Genomic DNA, 16,813 nt, shown 5'->3' on the forward strand with positions numbered 1-16,813 from the left:
TCATGTTAAAAAAAAAACGATTTAATGTCAGAATGGCATATGCTTCAAAAAATACCAAAAAGTAAGTAATTAAAAAGGTTTTTGTACATGACTAAAGGTATATACTCCCGTTGAGGTAGTTTCAAGTGTATTTTTCGTACAAATCTAAAGAGATAAACGGGGATAAACAGGTATTGACTATGCGTATGCTGGTCTGACATATGCTGGTCAGGGTATGCTCATCGGACAGAACACCGGCATGGCTTTGAAAGTTTCTGATTGGTTGACTTAAATTCAGGCACACCTGTAGCTGTTTTTAAGCTAATACCTCAGACAGTCTTCTTATTTGTGTTGCATGATGGGTAGGTCAAGCTAACTGTTTAAAAATAATTTACAGAAGCCAAGAAATCAGGAGAGGAAGTGGAAAACCTCCACATATCAGTTTTATCCATGGATATACAGATTCCTGTAGGTATACCTATAAGCAGAATGGTAATATTCCTCTATCATACTGTTCAGGGACGAGTTGGTTTCTTTAAGAGATTAATGGTTTTTGATACAGTATGTGGAAATAAACCCCAGGAAAAAATTTAAAGAACTTGTAAAAGATGTTTCCTGAAGATGGAAAGAGCGTCATCATCTATAGTGGAATCGCTCCAAGAAAGAATGCATCACTCCAAAAGCATCATAATGCTAATTAATTTATGGAAGAAGACATGTCCTCTCATCTGATGAAAGTGTTTGATCATAATTACTATTGTTACAATTGAATGAAAGAAAAAGTACCCATAAGTACAGAGTTGGCCGCATCATGCTGTGTGTTTTCTGCAGGAGGGACTGGTGCACTTCACAAAGTAAATATTGAAATTATGTATTTGAAAATTGATGCACTCTAAAGAAATCAGACAGGAAGGTAAAGGTAAAATGGACACAAACATTTGACATTATGCCAGATTAGTTAGAAAGTGGCTCAAGGGGATTAAAGTCAATACTTAGGAGTGACCATCTCAGGATTCTGATGTCATAGCAATAGAAAATGTTCAGACAGAGATTACAAAAAAAAAGAATAGCAAGGCTTCTTACAAAACTGACACAGTCAGGTTTGTGCAAATTAGCTGACTTCCCTTTTTGTCTTATTGTTTGAAGATTGGAGAAGGATACCCAAAGCATTTGAACCAAGTCATAAAGAAACTTTTTAAAACAATTCTACCAAATACTTAGGAATGTATGTAAACTTCTACTTTTTAAATGGAAACAAATATCTCTCATTATCCTTGCAACATTGGATAGAAATAATTTTGGTTGAAAAACAAAATGTCTTCACTGCAAAACTAACAATTAAGAGGGTTGGTAATTTAAACTTTTAACATAAAGTTCTGTTACTTGTCTTTCTAATAGAAAGGTTTACATTTTTGTGTGTTAGGGTATTGTATTACAAATTAATTAAAGGTGCTGAGTTAAAGCATATGCTGTTTCTTCAAAATGAAATTTTTGTTGGGAGCTGGAGAAATTCCACCTTTCTCCAGCAGAGTCCGCCGTGGATCCTCTGAGGGAGCCTCCTGCACAGCTGCAGCTCGTCAAGATCATCAGAGGATCCACTACTTAAGCTGTCTTCAGACCTTGCCTCAACGCCGCAGTGTTGTTCCAGTTGGTCAGCGCTTAAGCCTAGATCCTCAGAGTAATTCGATGACTTTGAATCCAGCTAGGGTTCTAACCCCTGTGTCTGTTTTTCCAGGAAACCTGTGCCTCCTCTGTGAAAGCTCTGGAAGAGCTAACCTGCCGAGCCGACCCTCTGAGCCAAACCTGAAGATTCACAGAGAACCTCCAAGCAGCTCTGGACTAGAGCTGGGAAACCCAAAGCCAAGGTCTGTTCTAATTAGACGTGAGACGCTGAAGCAGCTAACGGACTCTGGTGATGAACTCCTCTCCAGAACCAACAGTGACTCTCCCAAAGCTAACCTCAAGAACCCTCAAGGTACAATCTGTGAACGTCTGGAAATCAAACCTCTGTTGGCAACGCTAACTGAACTGTCTCTCACGCAGACTCCGGTGAACCAGAATCCAGGCCCCGAACCAGAACCCGTATATTCAGTGTGCTTGTGCATTAATAAAACTGTTAAACTTTCATCCTTGTGTCCGTCAGTGGTGTTCTGCATTCTTGGGTCGCTTTCAGTGAACCCATCATGACAGAACACTGCGGCCAAACTCAAGGCCCAGCAGATCACCTCACCCGTCGACTGGAGGAGCAGGATGCCCAAATTCAGGGACAAACCCAAACGCTCCGTGAGTTATACCGTCTAGTTGACACTCATAACCAAATGCTACAGACCTGTGCTAATTATCTGAGCAGCGCTAATGCTGTCCCACAACCATTTCCGGGTCCAGTTCCACCTCCGAGGTCACCAGCTGTGACGTCATCAGAGTTCCGTCCTAGTCTCCCAGAAAGATTTTCTGGTAACATGAAAGATTGCAAAGGATTTTTATTTCAATGTCGGTTGATTTTTCAGAACTCCCCTGGCTGTTTTTCCACGGATCACAAGAAGATAACTTTCATTCTCTCGCAGTTAACAGGAAGAGCCTTAGAATGGGCTCAGGCAAGATTTGCCGCTGACGATAGCTTAAACTGTTACTACTCTGATTTCATTTCTGAATTTACCCAGGTATTCAACCAAGAAACTGACCAAACTATTGATTCAAGAGCTCTTTTCAACCTTAAACAGGGAAACTCTTCGGTGGCTGAATTTTCCATTAACTTCCGGGTTAAAGCGGCAGCTTCCGGTTGGAACCAAAACGCCTTAAAAGGAGCCTTTTTCATGGCATTAAACGAGCACATTAAAGATGAGCTAGCAACCCTCGACGAACCTGCTACCCTCGAAGATTTAATTCGCCTCTCCATTAGATTGGATAATAGAATCCGTGCCCAAAATAGTTCAAAGAAGCAGGGTACACTTTCTTCTGCCTCACATAACGTGACTGTTTGTTCTCCCTCTACAGAGCAGCTGCCCATTCAGAGGCCTAAGTCCCAGACTCTACCGTTGCCTGTTCAGGCCTCTCATTCGGGCGAAAGGGATGTCGAACCCATGCAGGTGGGACACACCAGGCTCACTCCAGAGGAGAGACAAAGGCGTTTTCTATGCAAACTATGTATCTACTGTGGTGAGAGTGGACACTTCATTGCTTCCTGCCCGGTTAAATCAAAAGCCTGGGCCCGCCAGAGGATCTGAGGAGTCTGGCGGGCCAAATAAACACTAAGAAATCTCCTCGACTGTTGCTGCCTGCCACGCTTTTCTGTGCTAACCAAAGCCTCTCCTTCTCTGCATTCATCGACTCAGGCTGTGAACGTAACCTAATCGATTCTAACCTCGTCCAGCAACTCCAAATTGAAACCATTCCTCTGTCTCAGCCTCTCAGTGTATCCGCTATTGACGGAAAAAGACTCCATCAAGTTACCCACCAAACTCAGCCCCTCGAGCTACTTCTGTCAGGAAACCACCGAGAGACAATAACATTTTTTGTTTTTCCCTCTGCATGTTCCCCGCTGGTGCTCGGTTTCGAATGGTTGGAGAAGCATAATCCTCACATTAACTGGACTGAACGTCACCTGGATTCATGGTCCATCTCATGCCATGAGACATGCCTTCGTTCTGCTGCCCCCTTGGTAGGGTCTCCTAGAGGTGGGGGGGAGATGGACTCTCCTGACCTTTCTTCAGTTCCTTCTGAGTACCATGATCTTGCCCCTGTTTTCAGTAAGGTCAGTGCGATGTCCCTACCTCCACACAGACCATACGATTGCGCCATTGAACTTTTACCTGGTGCTCCTTTACCTAGCAGCAGACTGTATAACATTTCCAAGCCCGAGAGGGAAACTATGGAAAAATACATCAACGAATCATTAGCTGCTGGTATAATTCGCCCTTCATCATCTCCATTGGGCGCTGGATTCTTCTTCGTAGGGAAGAAGGATGGTTCCCTGAGACCATGTATTGACTATCGAGGTTTGAACCAGATTACTATTAAAAACAAATACCCACTGCCTCTCCTTGCCTCTGCTTTTGAACCAGTACAGGGAGCTACTGTGTTTTCTAAACTGGATCTACGAAACGCTTATCATCTCCTTAGGATCCGTGAAGGCGACGAATGGAAAACTGCCTTCAAAACACCCTTGGGCCAATTCGAATACCTAGTCATGCCCTTTGGGCTAACTAACGCTCCAGCCTGCTTCCAGGCCCTCGTTAATGATGTTCTCAGAGACTTTCTCAATGTGTTTGTTTTCGTGTACATTGACGACATACTCATCTACTCCAAAAACCTCGATGAACACAAGAAACATGTCCGCCTTGTCTTACAGAGACTGCTGGAAAACAAGCTGTTCGTGAAAGCCGAGAAGTGCGAATTTCATCAACCTTCAGTCACCTTTTTGGGGTTTGTGCTTGAGGGCGGCCAGGTAAAACCTTCTGAGGACAAAATTAAGGCAGTTTTAGACTGGCCAGTTCCAGAGAACCGCAAACAGCTACAAAGGTTTTTGGGTTTTGCTAACTTCTATCGTCGGTTTATCAGAAACTACAGCCAGACAGCCCTTCCATTAACTTCTCTGACCTCTGTCAAACGCAGTTTTCAGTGGACTCCCGAGGCTCAAGCAGCGTTTGAAAAACTAAAGTCATTGTTTTCCAGAGCACCAGTCCTTATTCAACCTGATCCGGCTAAGCAGTTTATCCTTGAGGTGGATGCTTCAGATTCCGGTGTTGGAGCAGTCCTATCCCAGAGACTCGAATCTGATCAAAAGATACACCCTTGTGCTTTCTTCTCCCGTAGACTTTCTTCTGCAGAGCAAAATTATGATGTGGGTGACCGGGAGCTTCTGGCCATCAAACTGGCGTTGGAGGAATGGAGGCATTGGCTGGAGGGAGCTGAGCACCCGGTTCTTGTATGGACAGACCACAAGAACCTGGCTTACATCCAGTCAACCAAACAAGCTAATCCCCGCCAATCCAGGTGGTCAATCTTCTTTTCTCGGTTCAACCTCATCATCTCCTACAGACCCGGATCCAAGAACGTGAAGCCCGATTCTCTCTCTCGTCTCTACTCCGTCGATCATTCCGAGACACCTGAACCTGTTCTCCCGGCTTCCTGTACAGTGGGAGTGGTCAACTGGGAAATAACTGACCTCATCAACTCAGCCCTGGCCACCGAACCCGATCCAGGTAACGGTCCTTCTAACCGAACCTATGTTCCATCTTCCGTCAGGTCCCGTCTCATCCAGTGGATGCATGCCGCCAAATTCTCTGCTCACCCAGGAGTCAGTAGGACTGTAGCTCTCATCTCCAGACGCTTCTGGTGGCCCACTCTCCACAGGGACGTTAAGGAGTATGTGTTGGCTTGCCCCACATGTGCCCGTAACAAAGCCTCACACCAACCTCCTTCTGGCCTGCTTCAACCACTTCCTGTTCCCTCGCGTCCTTGGTCCCATATCGCCATTGATTTCGTCACCGGTCTCCCTGTCTCTCGAGGTATGTCCACCATATTCACTATTGTTGACCGTTTCTCGAAGTCTTGCCATCTCATTCCCCTCAGAAAACTTCCCACGGCCTTCCAGACAGCCCAGCTTCTCATCAAACATGTTTTCCGGTTACATGGCATTCCCCAAGAGATCCTCTCGGACAGAGGTCCACAGTTCATCTCCCAGGTCTGGAAGGCTTTCTGTTCTGCTCTCGGCTGCAAACCCTCTCTCACCTCTGGTTATCACCCCCAATCGAATGGTCAGACTGAGCGTATGAATCAGCAATTGGAATCCACCCTTCGCTGCCTCACGTCAAACAACCCCATGGACTGGAGCCAATTTCTTCCATGGATAGAATACGCTCATAATTCCCTCAAATCTGCATCTACTGGACAATCCCCATTTCAGGTCAGTCTCGGCTATCAACCACCTCTTTTTCCCGCAGACGAGAGAGAGATTTCGGTGCGGTCCGTCAACCAACACATCCGCCGTTGTCAAAAGATCTGGAGGGAAACCATCGCCACTCTCAACCGGTCATCTGAGTCTACAAAACGCTTCGCCGACGCCAGGAGACGTCCCGCCCCCGAGTACACCGAGGGCCAGGAGGTATGGCTGTCCACTCGAGACATCCCCCTCAAGGGGATGTCTCGAAAACTCTCCCCTAGATTCATCGGACCCTACAGGATCACTCGAGTCATCAACCCTTCAGCCGTCCGTCTTCAAATACCTCAGTCCCTCCGAATCCACCCTACCTTCCACGTGTGTCAGATCAAGCCTGTCTCCTCGAGCCCTCTGTGCCCACCGTCAGACTCCCCACCACCCGCCCTGGAGGTCGATGTTCATCCGGCCTTCACGGTTCGCCGCATCGTGGACTCCCGTCGACGAGGTCGCGGTTGGCAGTACCTCGTCGACTGGGAGGGCTACGGACCGGAGGATCGCCAGTGGGTTCCAGGCTCGTACATCCTCGATCCAGCCCTTATCGAGGAGTACGAGCGTTCCTGCCCATCAACCTCTTCCGGACCGCCAAGGGGCGGTCGTTGAGGGGGGGGTACTGTTGGGAGCTGGAGAAATTCCACCTTTCTCCAGCAGAGTCCGCCGTGGATCCTCCGAGGGAGCCTCCTGCACAGCTGCAGCTCGTCAAGATCATCAGAGGATCCACTACTTAAGCTGTCTTCAGACCTTGCCTCAACGCCGCAGTGTTGTTCCAGTTGGTCAGCGCTTAAGCCTAGATCCTCAGAGTAATTCGATGACTTTGAATCCAGCTAGGATTCTAACCCCTGTGTCTGTTTTTCCAGGAAACCTGTGCCTCCTCTGTGAAAGCTCTGGAAGAGCTAACCTGCCGAGCCGACCCTCTGAGCCTAACCTGAAGATTCACAGAGAACCTCCAAGCAGCTCTGGACTAGAGCTGGGAAACCCAAAGCCAAGTTCTGTTCTAATTAGACGTGAGACGCTGAAGCAGCTAACGGACTCTGCTGATGAACTCCTCTCCAGAACCAACAGTGACTCTCCCAAAGCTAACCTCAAGAACCCTCAAGGTACAATCTGTGAACATCTGGAAATCAAACCTCTGTTGGCAACGCTAACTGAACTGTCTCTCACGCAGACTCCGGTGAACCAGAATCCAGGCCCCGAACCAGAACCCGTATATTCAGTGTGCTTGTGCATTAATAAAACTGTTAAACTTTCATCCTTGTGTCCGTCAGTGGTGTTCTGCATTCTTGGGTCGCTTTCAGTGAACCCATCATGACAATTTTTACTCATTGGTTAGATGATTCTCAGAGATAGTTGTTTGTCATTAAGGGGAAAAAAATAGTTAATTGTTTTATTATGGTCTGCTCAAGGCAGGAGGCACTGTCTGCAATATATAGCGGCTGAAACAATTAGGATTAATTAGGATTAATCATGATTAATCGATTATTGAAACAATTGTCAACAGATTTTGTAATCGATAAATTGTTAACTGGAGTATAGTGAGTCTAAAATATGCCTTTAGCTGACAGAGTACCCCACTTAGAGCAGTAATTATAGAAATTATATTTTACCAAAATTGTATGCAAAATGTAAACATTTTGCATTTCAGATAAAAAAAAAAGAAATCTTTTTCATCTGTCAATATGCACTATCCAAAACTCCGCAAGTGGAAGAGTTTTAGTTTCACCTGGTTTAATTTCGTAAAAAGTCTTCTTTAAGGAGCCTTTAGCTATTAAATAATTGATCGATTAATCAAATATATAATCAAATAATAAATCGATTTGCAAAAGAATTGTAAGTTGCAGCCCTAATATAGAATAAGTTTATCATAGTTGTCCTATGAAAAAAGAAATCTGTAAATTTCAGCCTGGAAAGTTCTTAAGTTCACAAGGAATAATCTAAGAGAGACCATAAGAAAAAGGATGCAGTAGAACAGGAAGTGAAACAGTAGCATGGATGAAATGGAAGAGAGGAAAGTTACAATTGAAAAGGGGGAGAGAAGACGCTGGCTTTTGGATGATTTAGAAATTTGAGATTAGAACGGAGCAGGGAGACGATTCTGTCGACAGCCAAGACAGGAAACCACAGCTGCACACAAACACGCACACACACACACACAACCAAACAGCTGCTGGAGATATATCCTTTAACCCTGAATGCCCGGGAATCTAGACGACACAGCTGTGCTGCACCACACCCCTGTTTCACTGTGTGTGACTGTTTGTTCCTGTTTTTTTTTTTGTCAGAGACTGTGACTCTGACAATGTGATTGTGCACTCTGGCCGTGCTTTAGTGATCTAATTTTGGCCCTTAGAGAGACAATGGAGTATTGTTGGAGTTTGGGGGGAAAGGAGGGCATTTAGGGGAGAGTGTGGTCTCACTCTCTCACTCTCTGGGACTTCACTTCAAAGGAAACATATTATACAACATATTTGTATCAGCTTCACAGTTGAAACAAATTTCTGTGTTCATGTTTCTTTTTCTTAGCAGCTTCTTTTTTTAGAGAGAAAATTTACCAGGTTTTATCCATACAAATGTAACAATATAACATCATTACCCAAAAATGTGGTAAAGTTACTGAAAGGGTTGAAATAAATTCTAACCAAAGTTCACAACAATGATTCTGTCTGGTTTAGTCAAACACATTTGGAAATAGATGGAGCCTTGATGAAAATTAATGTCAGAAAAGAAAGAACTAGTTTTAATGAAAAATATTAAAACTCTCCTTTAATTTCTTATTGAATTTAAGTTTAATGTTGAGAAAACCTAGCTTTAAATAAAGAAAACAATTATATCATATTAGTTTCACTGTAAAAGTAGGTTAATAATGATAACTAAAGCTTGTATCATTATTCTTTATAGCAGTGTGTGGGCTTGCACTTCTAAAGAGCTTTGCAGGTAGCTGTGGATTTTCTCCTTTTCTCTATTTCCTTGAGGGAAGGAAGCCCCCTGACCTCCCCTCCTACCTTCTTTTCTCTCCAAACCCTCTTCCCTCCTCTCTTCGTCTCTGAACAGGCAGGATGTGTGAGTGTGTGTCAGGATATTTGGAACAATGTCAAGGTCAACAAATTGCACAAACACATTCAAGCAGACTCTGATTCGCACAGGATGTTGAAGCTGAACATAAAGAAATCTCCCTTTTTAAGAGAAAGCTCTAAATATTCCAGGCTGTCTAAAAGTGCGTGATATGTAAGGCTGTTTCAAACTAATTCCTGTCAGCTGTTGCAGCACTCCTGCACTTTGTCCACTGCTATTTTCCAATAATTGCTTTTGAAGCGTGTGTGTTTACCACATTTGACCCTGCAGCATTCATATGTCATCTATGCCAAGGGTTCGGCAAACTGGTTGGTTGTAGCTTCACCTGATTTGACCCAACAAGAGTTTGATTTTATGTTTAAAAAAACTCAAACAATGAAACATGTTCTGCTGGTTTTCAGTGGTGATGGAGCGCCTTGTAACTGAGCTCAACTCTCTGCTGAAAATGCTGGACCATGAGACAGTTAGCCCTGATACCGCCGACAAGATGGCCTCCGTACGCAACATCCTGGACTCACTTCAGCTATCAGGTACTTAATAATGCCATTGTACTTTACAGAACCTGATGATACTGTACACTGGTATTGGTACGGTGTGTTGACCAGCCTAATTATACTAATTATATTATACTAATTATTAGGGGTGTCAACAATAATCGATTCAGCGATGCATTGCAATGCAGGGCATGCACGATTCAGCATCGATGCGGCAACGTGCCATAATCGATTATGTCACTGTTTATTTTCTGGCCTCAAATGGACAAGTTGTGAAGTTTCAATTACTTCCGGGGGCCTACCAACAACAATCAAGATGGCTGAAGCGGAGGGAGATGACCGCGATAGATGGGTAGGCCTAATTAAAAACGCACCAATAGCTTGGAAAGCGGATATCTGGGCACATTTCGGATTTTACAAAGTCAACGGGATTTTGATGCATCGCAATGCATCATAGAATCGAATTGAATCGAATCGTTACCTGGTGAATTGTAATCGAATCGAATCGTGAGGGCAGTGCCAATGCACACCCCTACTAATGATATTATCAAGTGTAGAAACATAAGCTCTTTTATTTCTAAACATTTGATAGAATCCAGAATTATTGCAGTTTGGGAAATGGTACAGTATAATATTCCTGATAACACTTTGGGATGGCCCTTTTTTTGCGACAGTTTTCTGTTAGTCTTGCAGCATAAAGATAGAGGAATGTCTTTGATCTCTCTTTAGATTGTCCTCAATCCTGTATTAATAAAATTCAGATCAGGTTTTCTATAGAGATGCACAGATCCACTTTTTTCACCTCTGATACAATACCGATATTTGAAGTATAATGTCGTCCGATATCGATGCCAAAAACACTACTTAATTATTAGCTAAAAAATGGTTTTATTGTGTGAAAAAAGAAAAAAAACTGGGATCATTCTTCTGTGCATATGATTTGACTTACCTTTTCTTAAAATAGGAAACAATATAAATGTTGTGACTCATTTATTTAACAACTGTGCACAAAATCTTAAACCAAAATTTCTCTGACTTGGTCAACATGTAAAGAAAAGTGTCATTATCATTATCAAGTATCATCTCTGTGATTTTTTTGGGCCTTTATTCTGTTACATGGAAAAATTTCACTTTCCTTTGCTTCCAAAGAAGTTAGCTTCTTCCGCTGCTTCCTTTTTGTTTGCCGAGTCCGATAATCTTAAAACATTCCTTGTTATGAAACTTCTGGAGGTGTTTCATTAAGTTGGTGGTGTTAGAGTTAATATGACCATGTTGTATTGTTGCGCTGCCGCATGATGGCAGAGCATAGCATAGAGTTAGAATGAATAGATCGGCCCCTATATCGAGTCAATTGGTACCGAAACCAGAATGGGTATGTGTTTGCTGAGCTATTTTTAGTTTATCATGAGTTTTAAAGACATAGTGACGATCCATGATCAGTTATTTTTAGGCCCCGTCCACACGAAGTCAAAACGAACACGAAACGCTAATATTTTCCAGAACGTTTGTCGTAAAAAAGGAGACGTAAAATAAATGTGATCGTCCACACGAATGCATGAAAACGCTGCAAAATGTATGCCAGGCCTGTAAGTGGCGCTGTGGTGCCAAAGCAAAAATAGGCGACGAAATGTTGGGCATGTGCACTAATATTTATACATGGTTGCCCTGCGAGTCCATTTTCGTGGTTCAGTCAAATTCAGGTGCTTAACTATGTCGTCGATATTGCTCTGTTCTTCCTGGAGATATTCCAGAAGAAGAAGATTCTGTTGTAAGCCCGACAGCAGGGTGAGTAGCATGAGCAGCAACCATTCAACACAGTACGGCGCCATTGTTGTTGTGATACTGTGTCGCGCATGCGTGTTTAGAGGCGACGCTATGACGCATGCGTGTAAAAAAAAAAAAAAATGCGGTTAGAGCTTAAAGATGGAAACGCGAAAACGGCGTTTCAAAATCTTCCCACTCTGAAGGCTGAATAAAAAAAAGATCGTTTACAGACCCCCGAAACGCCGGCTTCGTATGGATGAGAGGCTGGTTTGGGGCCTTAGAGGCATCCCGATTTTAATTCAAAATGTTCAGATATTTAATGGGTAATTTAATGTTTAGAACTGTATGAATTTCTGAACATCTGAATTAGAAAATGTCCCACAACATCACAACCCCTGTTATAATGATTTTTTTCCCGCTCATATATCGACGTGCCCCTGGGCAAGGCACTTAAACCAACCCAAGTTGCCGATTTTTAACTGAAAATAAAGGTTGTCTCTTCGTAATGGTTGTGGTTGCTGGGCGTTTTTATGAGGGAAAACAAATTTTCTTCTGATGTATCTGATGTCTCACAAAGAAGCAGAATAGATTTACAGGTTAAAGTATTTAGATTAAAGTTATGAGAAACTCATTGCTTTTGTTTTCCTATAGCTGTTTGTTTGGCTAGGGAAAGGTTATTTAGAGCCATGGCTCCTAGATGTGGAATGCATTTCCTCCATCTTTGCTTTAGGTTGACTCACTTATTCAGATTGGCTTTTAACTACTTTTATGTTGTAGGATGTTGCATGTGTGTTATTTGTATATTATCTCTCATGCTTTCTTTATTTTTATCTTCAATTGGTGAAGATGTTTTGCTTTTTATTCTGTGAAAAAAAGTTTGTTACTCCACAAGCTTTAAAAGCAAATGACCTTTAATGTAATGTATAAAGAAATCATCTAGTAAGAAATTGTTATTCTGAACTTCTGACCTAGTTTTAATTATGACTTTTTTAATTGCTCTTGGAGATTTGGGCTCAGAATTCATTTTCTTTTAAATTTTCATGATTATTTGACTTTTCTTCTAAGTGTTTTAATTGCTGTTTTATCAAGTTTTGCCAAATAAATATAGTTGCTTTGATTGAAGAAAGAAATCAACTTACGTACTCGATCTATAGTAATTCCATGAGATCTGTTCATTTGTAAAAAATTTTAATATGCATCTTGTCATGGGACAGCACAAAATAAATGGGCTGTTATGTAATTCACCCTACACAAAGTTGTGTAGATTTTACAGTGGAGAGGAGAATTTCTATTAAAAAAAATCTAAAATGTTTTTATACTTTACCTTTAGTCCCACTTAGTCACTTTCTAGAAGCACATTTCGCTTCAAATATATCAGCAGTTTTTTAATTTTGTCTTTTCTAACACACCCAGACGTTGAAAGTTTAGAAGTTACCCAAAGTTTTTCTTTATGATTATGTTTGTTTGATAATAATGATCTCTAAACCACTCAGGCCTTTATGGGACAGCTGTGTTTATAGAGAGGTTCATTTGCACTCAGCTAAACTCCGCTAGTCATGCTCTATTGCTAATTAGGTTCCTTCTGAAGGCAGTTTGTTATCCTGAATGTTGTGGTAGCACATGCAAGCTCTTTTTTATGGTAAGTTTTTTTTTTTTTTATCTGTAAAACCTGTTTGAAAACATTTGTTTTCTTTCACTTAGTAATTTGGCATCATTTTGTGTTGGCCAATTGCACAAACCCCAAATATATTAAAGCTAATGTATGTCAGTATGTATCGTTTCACTTTTGTAGAAATATGCCTTGTTAAAAATGGAACTGTAAGATTGACTCTTGATTCTGGCACATTATTTCTGTTTAGTAAAAATTTTTTTTTTGTAAACACAGCCTTTGCAGCATCAGATCTCCCTGTAGTCTCTGAAGCAGTCCTTGTTTATCTAGAAGAGTGCAGGAAGTGAGGGAGGATAAAAGGATTGATGTAAGAGGATAATGAAATGCAGAGTTAAAAGCGGATAATGAGACAAGGTCAAAAAAAGGGGATGTGCAAAATATCCTGATGGCTGACAAGTGCAGTAATAATGGGCCCAGCATTGGCCTATGTACAGTCTGGCTTTAAGACTTTTGTGATTTTTGTGTCTTCTCTTATCTCTGTTTACTGAGTACATACGCTCTCCCTGCTCCGCTTGTAATCCGATGACTGTCTTCACATAATTTAATTTATCTGAAAGGCAAAACGTTTTCACTGATGCTGTTCTCTTTATCCATATAATCTGGTGCTTATGGCCTCTGCAAAATCCTTAATAAAGCTAGTTCATCTTTCATGCTTTCCTCAGTCAATGGATCAGGAGTTTACATGAACGGCACCAGCTTCGTCGAGTCTCTGTTTGAGGATTTCGGTACGTAGAACTCTAAACATCATTCAATCAGTTTAGCTCAGTCTTAAACATCATATATTATATCATCGTGTTACAAGACACGTTACAACATGTCTTGTTGTTTTTTCAGATTGTGATTTGCACATGCTTCGTGCTTCTCCGGTGGAGCAGAAAGAACCTAAAGATAAGGGGGAGAATGCACAGCCCAGTAAATCAGTAAGGACTTATACATCTGTCTCCTGAAACCTGATGATCAAATCTGCAATTTTCAGCAATTATTCTGCTATTAACCTCCCTTACTTTGCCCTTAGACCCCCACTGACACGCCGCCGCCTTTGCCAGCAACACCGCTTCCAGATGACTACTATGAAGAAGCTGTTCCTCTTGATCCTGGATCCTCCCCTCAGTATTTTACCACAAGTATGATCACTGGACCACATTCAGTCTAATGGAGATTACCATCAGATAACAATAGAGGTTAAAGGTAAATTCTAATAACTCTGTGCTGTAGATTCCAGAAACTCTGTTGAAGATGCTTACTATGAAGATGCTGATAATAATTACCCAGCCACCAGGATTAATGGACCCTCTAAAACCTCCAGTAAGTCTGCCTGATCCTTCTTCAGTCGTACCAGCTGCAATCACCTCCTTAATAAGAATGTTTGATTAAACCTTTATGAAATTAATCTCTGTGTTTATGTTCGATGCAAAGACAATGACTCCGACGCATTGAGCAGCTCCTATGAGTCATACGAGGAAGAGGAGGACGAGGCGAAGGGGCGGGACTCATCTCAGAGGTGGACGGCTGAGGGAAGCCCTGATGGACCGGTCAGGGACTGCCGCATATGTGCCTTTCTGATGCGAAAAAAGCGCTTTGGCCAATGGACAAAGCAGCTAGTGGTTGTCAGAGACAATAAACTCCAGGTAAATAAACCCAACCAATTTAAATACTCAGGAAATGTATTAGCAAAGCAACACAAAATATGATATAGTTACTATAATGATATAGTTTTACAAAGGTTAAGTTTTGGTGTAAAAATGTACATATGTGGAAAAAAAAACCATAAAGCTTTACTCCTAAGCTGTTATATTAATCCTCCATTTTTTTAAGTGCTATAAAAGCTTAAAGGAGACATCGCCCAACACAGAGCTCCCCTTGAACCTCTGCAACGTCATCTACGTCCCAAAAGAAGGCCGGAAAAAGAGGCACGAGCTCCGCTTCTCTTTGCCCGGAGGGGAGGCTCTGGTCCTTGCCGTTCAGAGTAAAGAACAGGCCCAGCGATGGCTCAAGGTACCTCTGTTCTCTTAAGTTGGAGTGGTTGTGTGGAAACAGAAAAGCAAAACTCCTATGATTTGTGTATAGATGTTAAATTCCTGTCTTTTTCCACTGGTCCAGGTGGTTCATGATGTTGGGAGTCAGTGCAACAACACAGAGGGGCTGAATGGATCAACCTCTCCTATAATACAGAGGAAACTGGAGCTTGACAAGGTGTGTGTTTTTCTGTGTAATTATCTTAAGCTTCAGACCTTTAATCTAGTAAGCAGTTTTTGTAGTTAGTTTTCTCTCATACTGTCTGATTTTTTTTCTTTTTTTTTGCTGAAAAGGCGGATGGTATTTTAGTTCTTATCATGATTACAGTTAGGACTTCAATGATGTCACCTTTCAGACAACAGTGACACGACTACTCCTTTGGCCTTCAGTCTGCAAGTAATGAATGAGGAACCATTGTTGTGGTTGCTGAGCTCACTCCTTTTTCCAAAGGTTTCCTTTGCTAAGCAAGAAAATTAGTAGTGATATAGGAGTTTGAGTCTGTCTGCGGTGAAGACGTAAAGTACTGATGACTCGGTTTTTCTTTTTCTTATTTATTTTCTTTGTACCCAGATGCTGCCATCAGATAAACAAACATCAGACTCAGACAGCTGTCCAATAGGAGACAGTCAGTCCAACACTCATGGATCAGGACGAGACATGACCGACTCACTCAGTACGTGGTACAGTCAGTTATATTCACCATAACATTCAGTGTGGTTTTCTCTGCATGTCTGGGAGATGCTTTTAGACTTGGATCACTTGAAGTTTAGTGGGAATTTTAGTGAAATTAATGTTTTCAAGGATATTCTAACACATTTTGCAAATGTAATTAGAGACATGACTTTTGCGGAACTCAAAACTGTTTATTTTCAACACAAACAGGTTGTTAGCAAATAGTAATGTGGAAAACCATAAGTGAAATAGAAGGATCACATTTTAACGCATTTTAGTGTAAAAGATCAAAGATAATATCATGTATTTCTACCTAATACTTTTAGAGGTTTCTGTAGATTGGTCGCTGGTTAAATTAGCTATTTAACAATTTAAATAAGATTGTTAATGGTTCCGGGTTGTGCTTTCACTTTCTGTGGGCAGCAGAACTATTAAAGGGGTGATAGAATGATTATATTGTGTATTTGGTGCTGGTCCTTAAGGTCTCTGAATAGGGTGTGTAACATTGGTTAAGCTGAAAATGGCATATTTGCTGTTCTATGAGCCCTAATGCAAGCCTGGTTAAAAGCCCCAGAATGAAACGAAAGGTTTTCCTCCTTTTATGGTATGAAAATAAATATTTAGATGAGCTGTGAGCTGATTGGTTGGTTTACAACGAGCGAAGCTGCTAAACAAAGATGCATCATAGCAACAAGCACTTACTGAAACATTAAAATTATTGATATGGTAGGGTTACCAGGCGTCCTCTTTTTCCCGGACATGTCCTACTTTTCATACCCAAGAAAATGTCCGGGGGGAAATTCAAAATCGTCTGGGATTTTGGTCGACTACAGTGCAGCACGTTGTCGAAACAGGGAGCCAGCGGGGGACAGAGCGACAGAACCTGAACCGGTGATGGTAGCCTGGACAACGGCGGCCCCGTGCGGGGTGGGGGAGCATACTGTCACAGGGTTTGGTTACATCGCTCTTTCCCCCGCTGGGACCCGGTCTGGTCCAGTTAGTGGTCGTCCAACTCCCCCCCAAAAAAAGTGTCCTCCTTTTCAGAAATCCAAACGTGGTCATCGTAGATATGCTAGCATTGCTATCAACAGCTAAGCGACCAAATAATACTTATAGTTTGCGGTTGTGATGGCCTTACGGTCGGAACAGCCCCTTGTTTCAGTAAAAGAAGTTTAACAAATCCTGCTTTGAACTGTCCAAGATTTTGAAAGCTGT

The 16,813-nt window shown here is 42.1% G+C and overlaps 1 protein-coding gene across 1 annotated transcript in view; it reads left to right on the plus strand.

Annotated features, from left to right (window-relative positions):
• The window catches only part of afap1l1b (actin filament associated protein 1-like 1b), a 42,083-nt gene that overhangs the window by 11,221 nt on the left and 14,049 nt on the right, over window positions 1-16,813 (plus strand). The window contains exons 2-10 of the mRNA XM_038299450.1: window positions 9,385-9,513; window positions 13,573-13,635; window positions 13,745-13,830; window positions 13,926-14,034; window positions 14,126-14,215; window positions 14,327-14,538; window positions 14,726-14,905; window positions 15,011-15,103; window positions 15,497-15,599. Coding sequence (XP_038155378.1) covers window positions 9,385-9,513; window positions 13,573-13,635; window positions 13,745-13,830; window positions 13,926-14,034; window positions 14,126-14,215; window positions 14,327-14,538; window positions 14,726-14,905; window positions 15,011-15,103; window positions 15,497-15,599 — 1,065 coding nt within the window. The remainder of the gene's footprint in view (window positions 1-9,384; window positions 9,514-13,572; window positions 13,636-13,744; window positions 13,831-13,925; window positions 14,035-14,125; window positions 14,216-14,326; window positions 14,539-14,725; window positions 14,906-15,010; window positions 15,104-15,496; window positions 15,600-16,813) is intronic.

This window comes from Cyprinodon tularosa, unplaced genomic scaffold (genome assembly GCF_016077235.1).
Source record: "Cyprinodon tularosa strain WSP-4 unplaced genomic scaffold, ASM1607723v1 ctg429, whole genome shotgun sequence".
NCBI classification, from domain to species: Eukaryota; Metazoa; Chordata; class Actinopteri; order Cyprinodontiformes; family Cyprinodontidae; genus Cyprinodon; species Cyprinodon tularosa.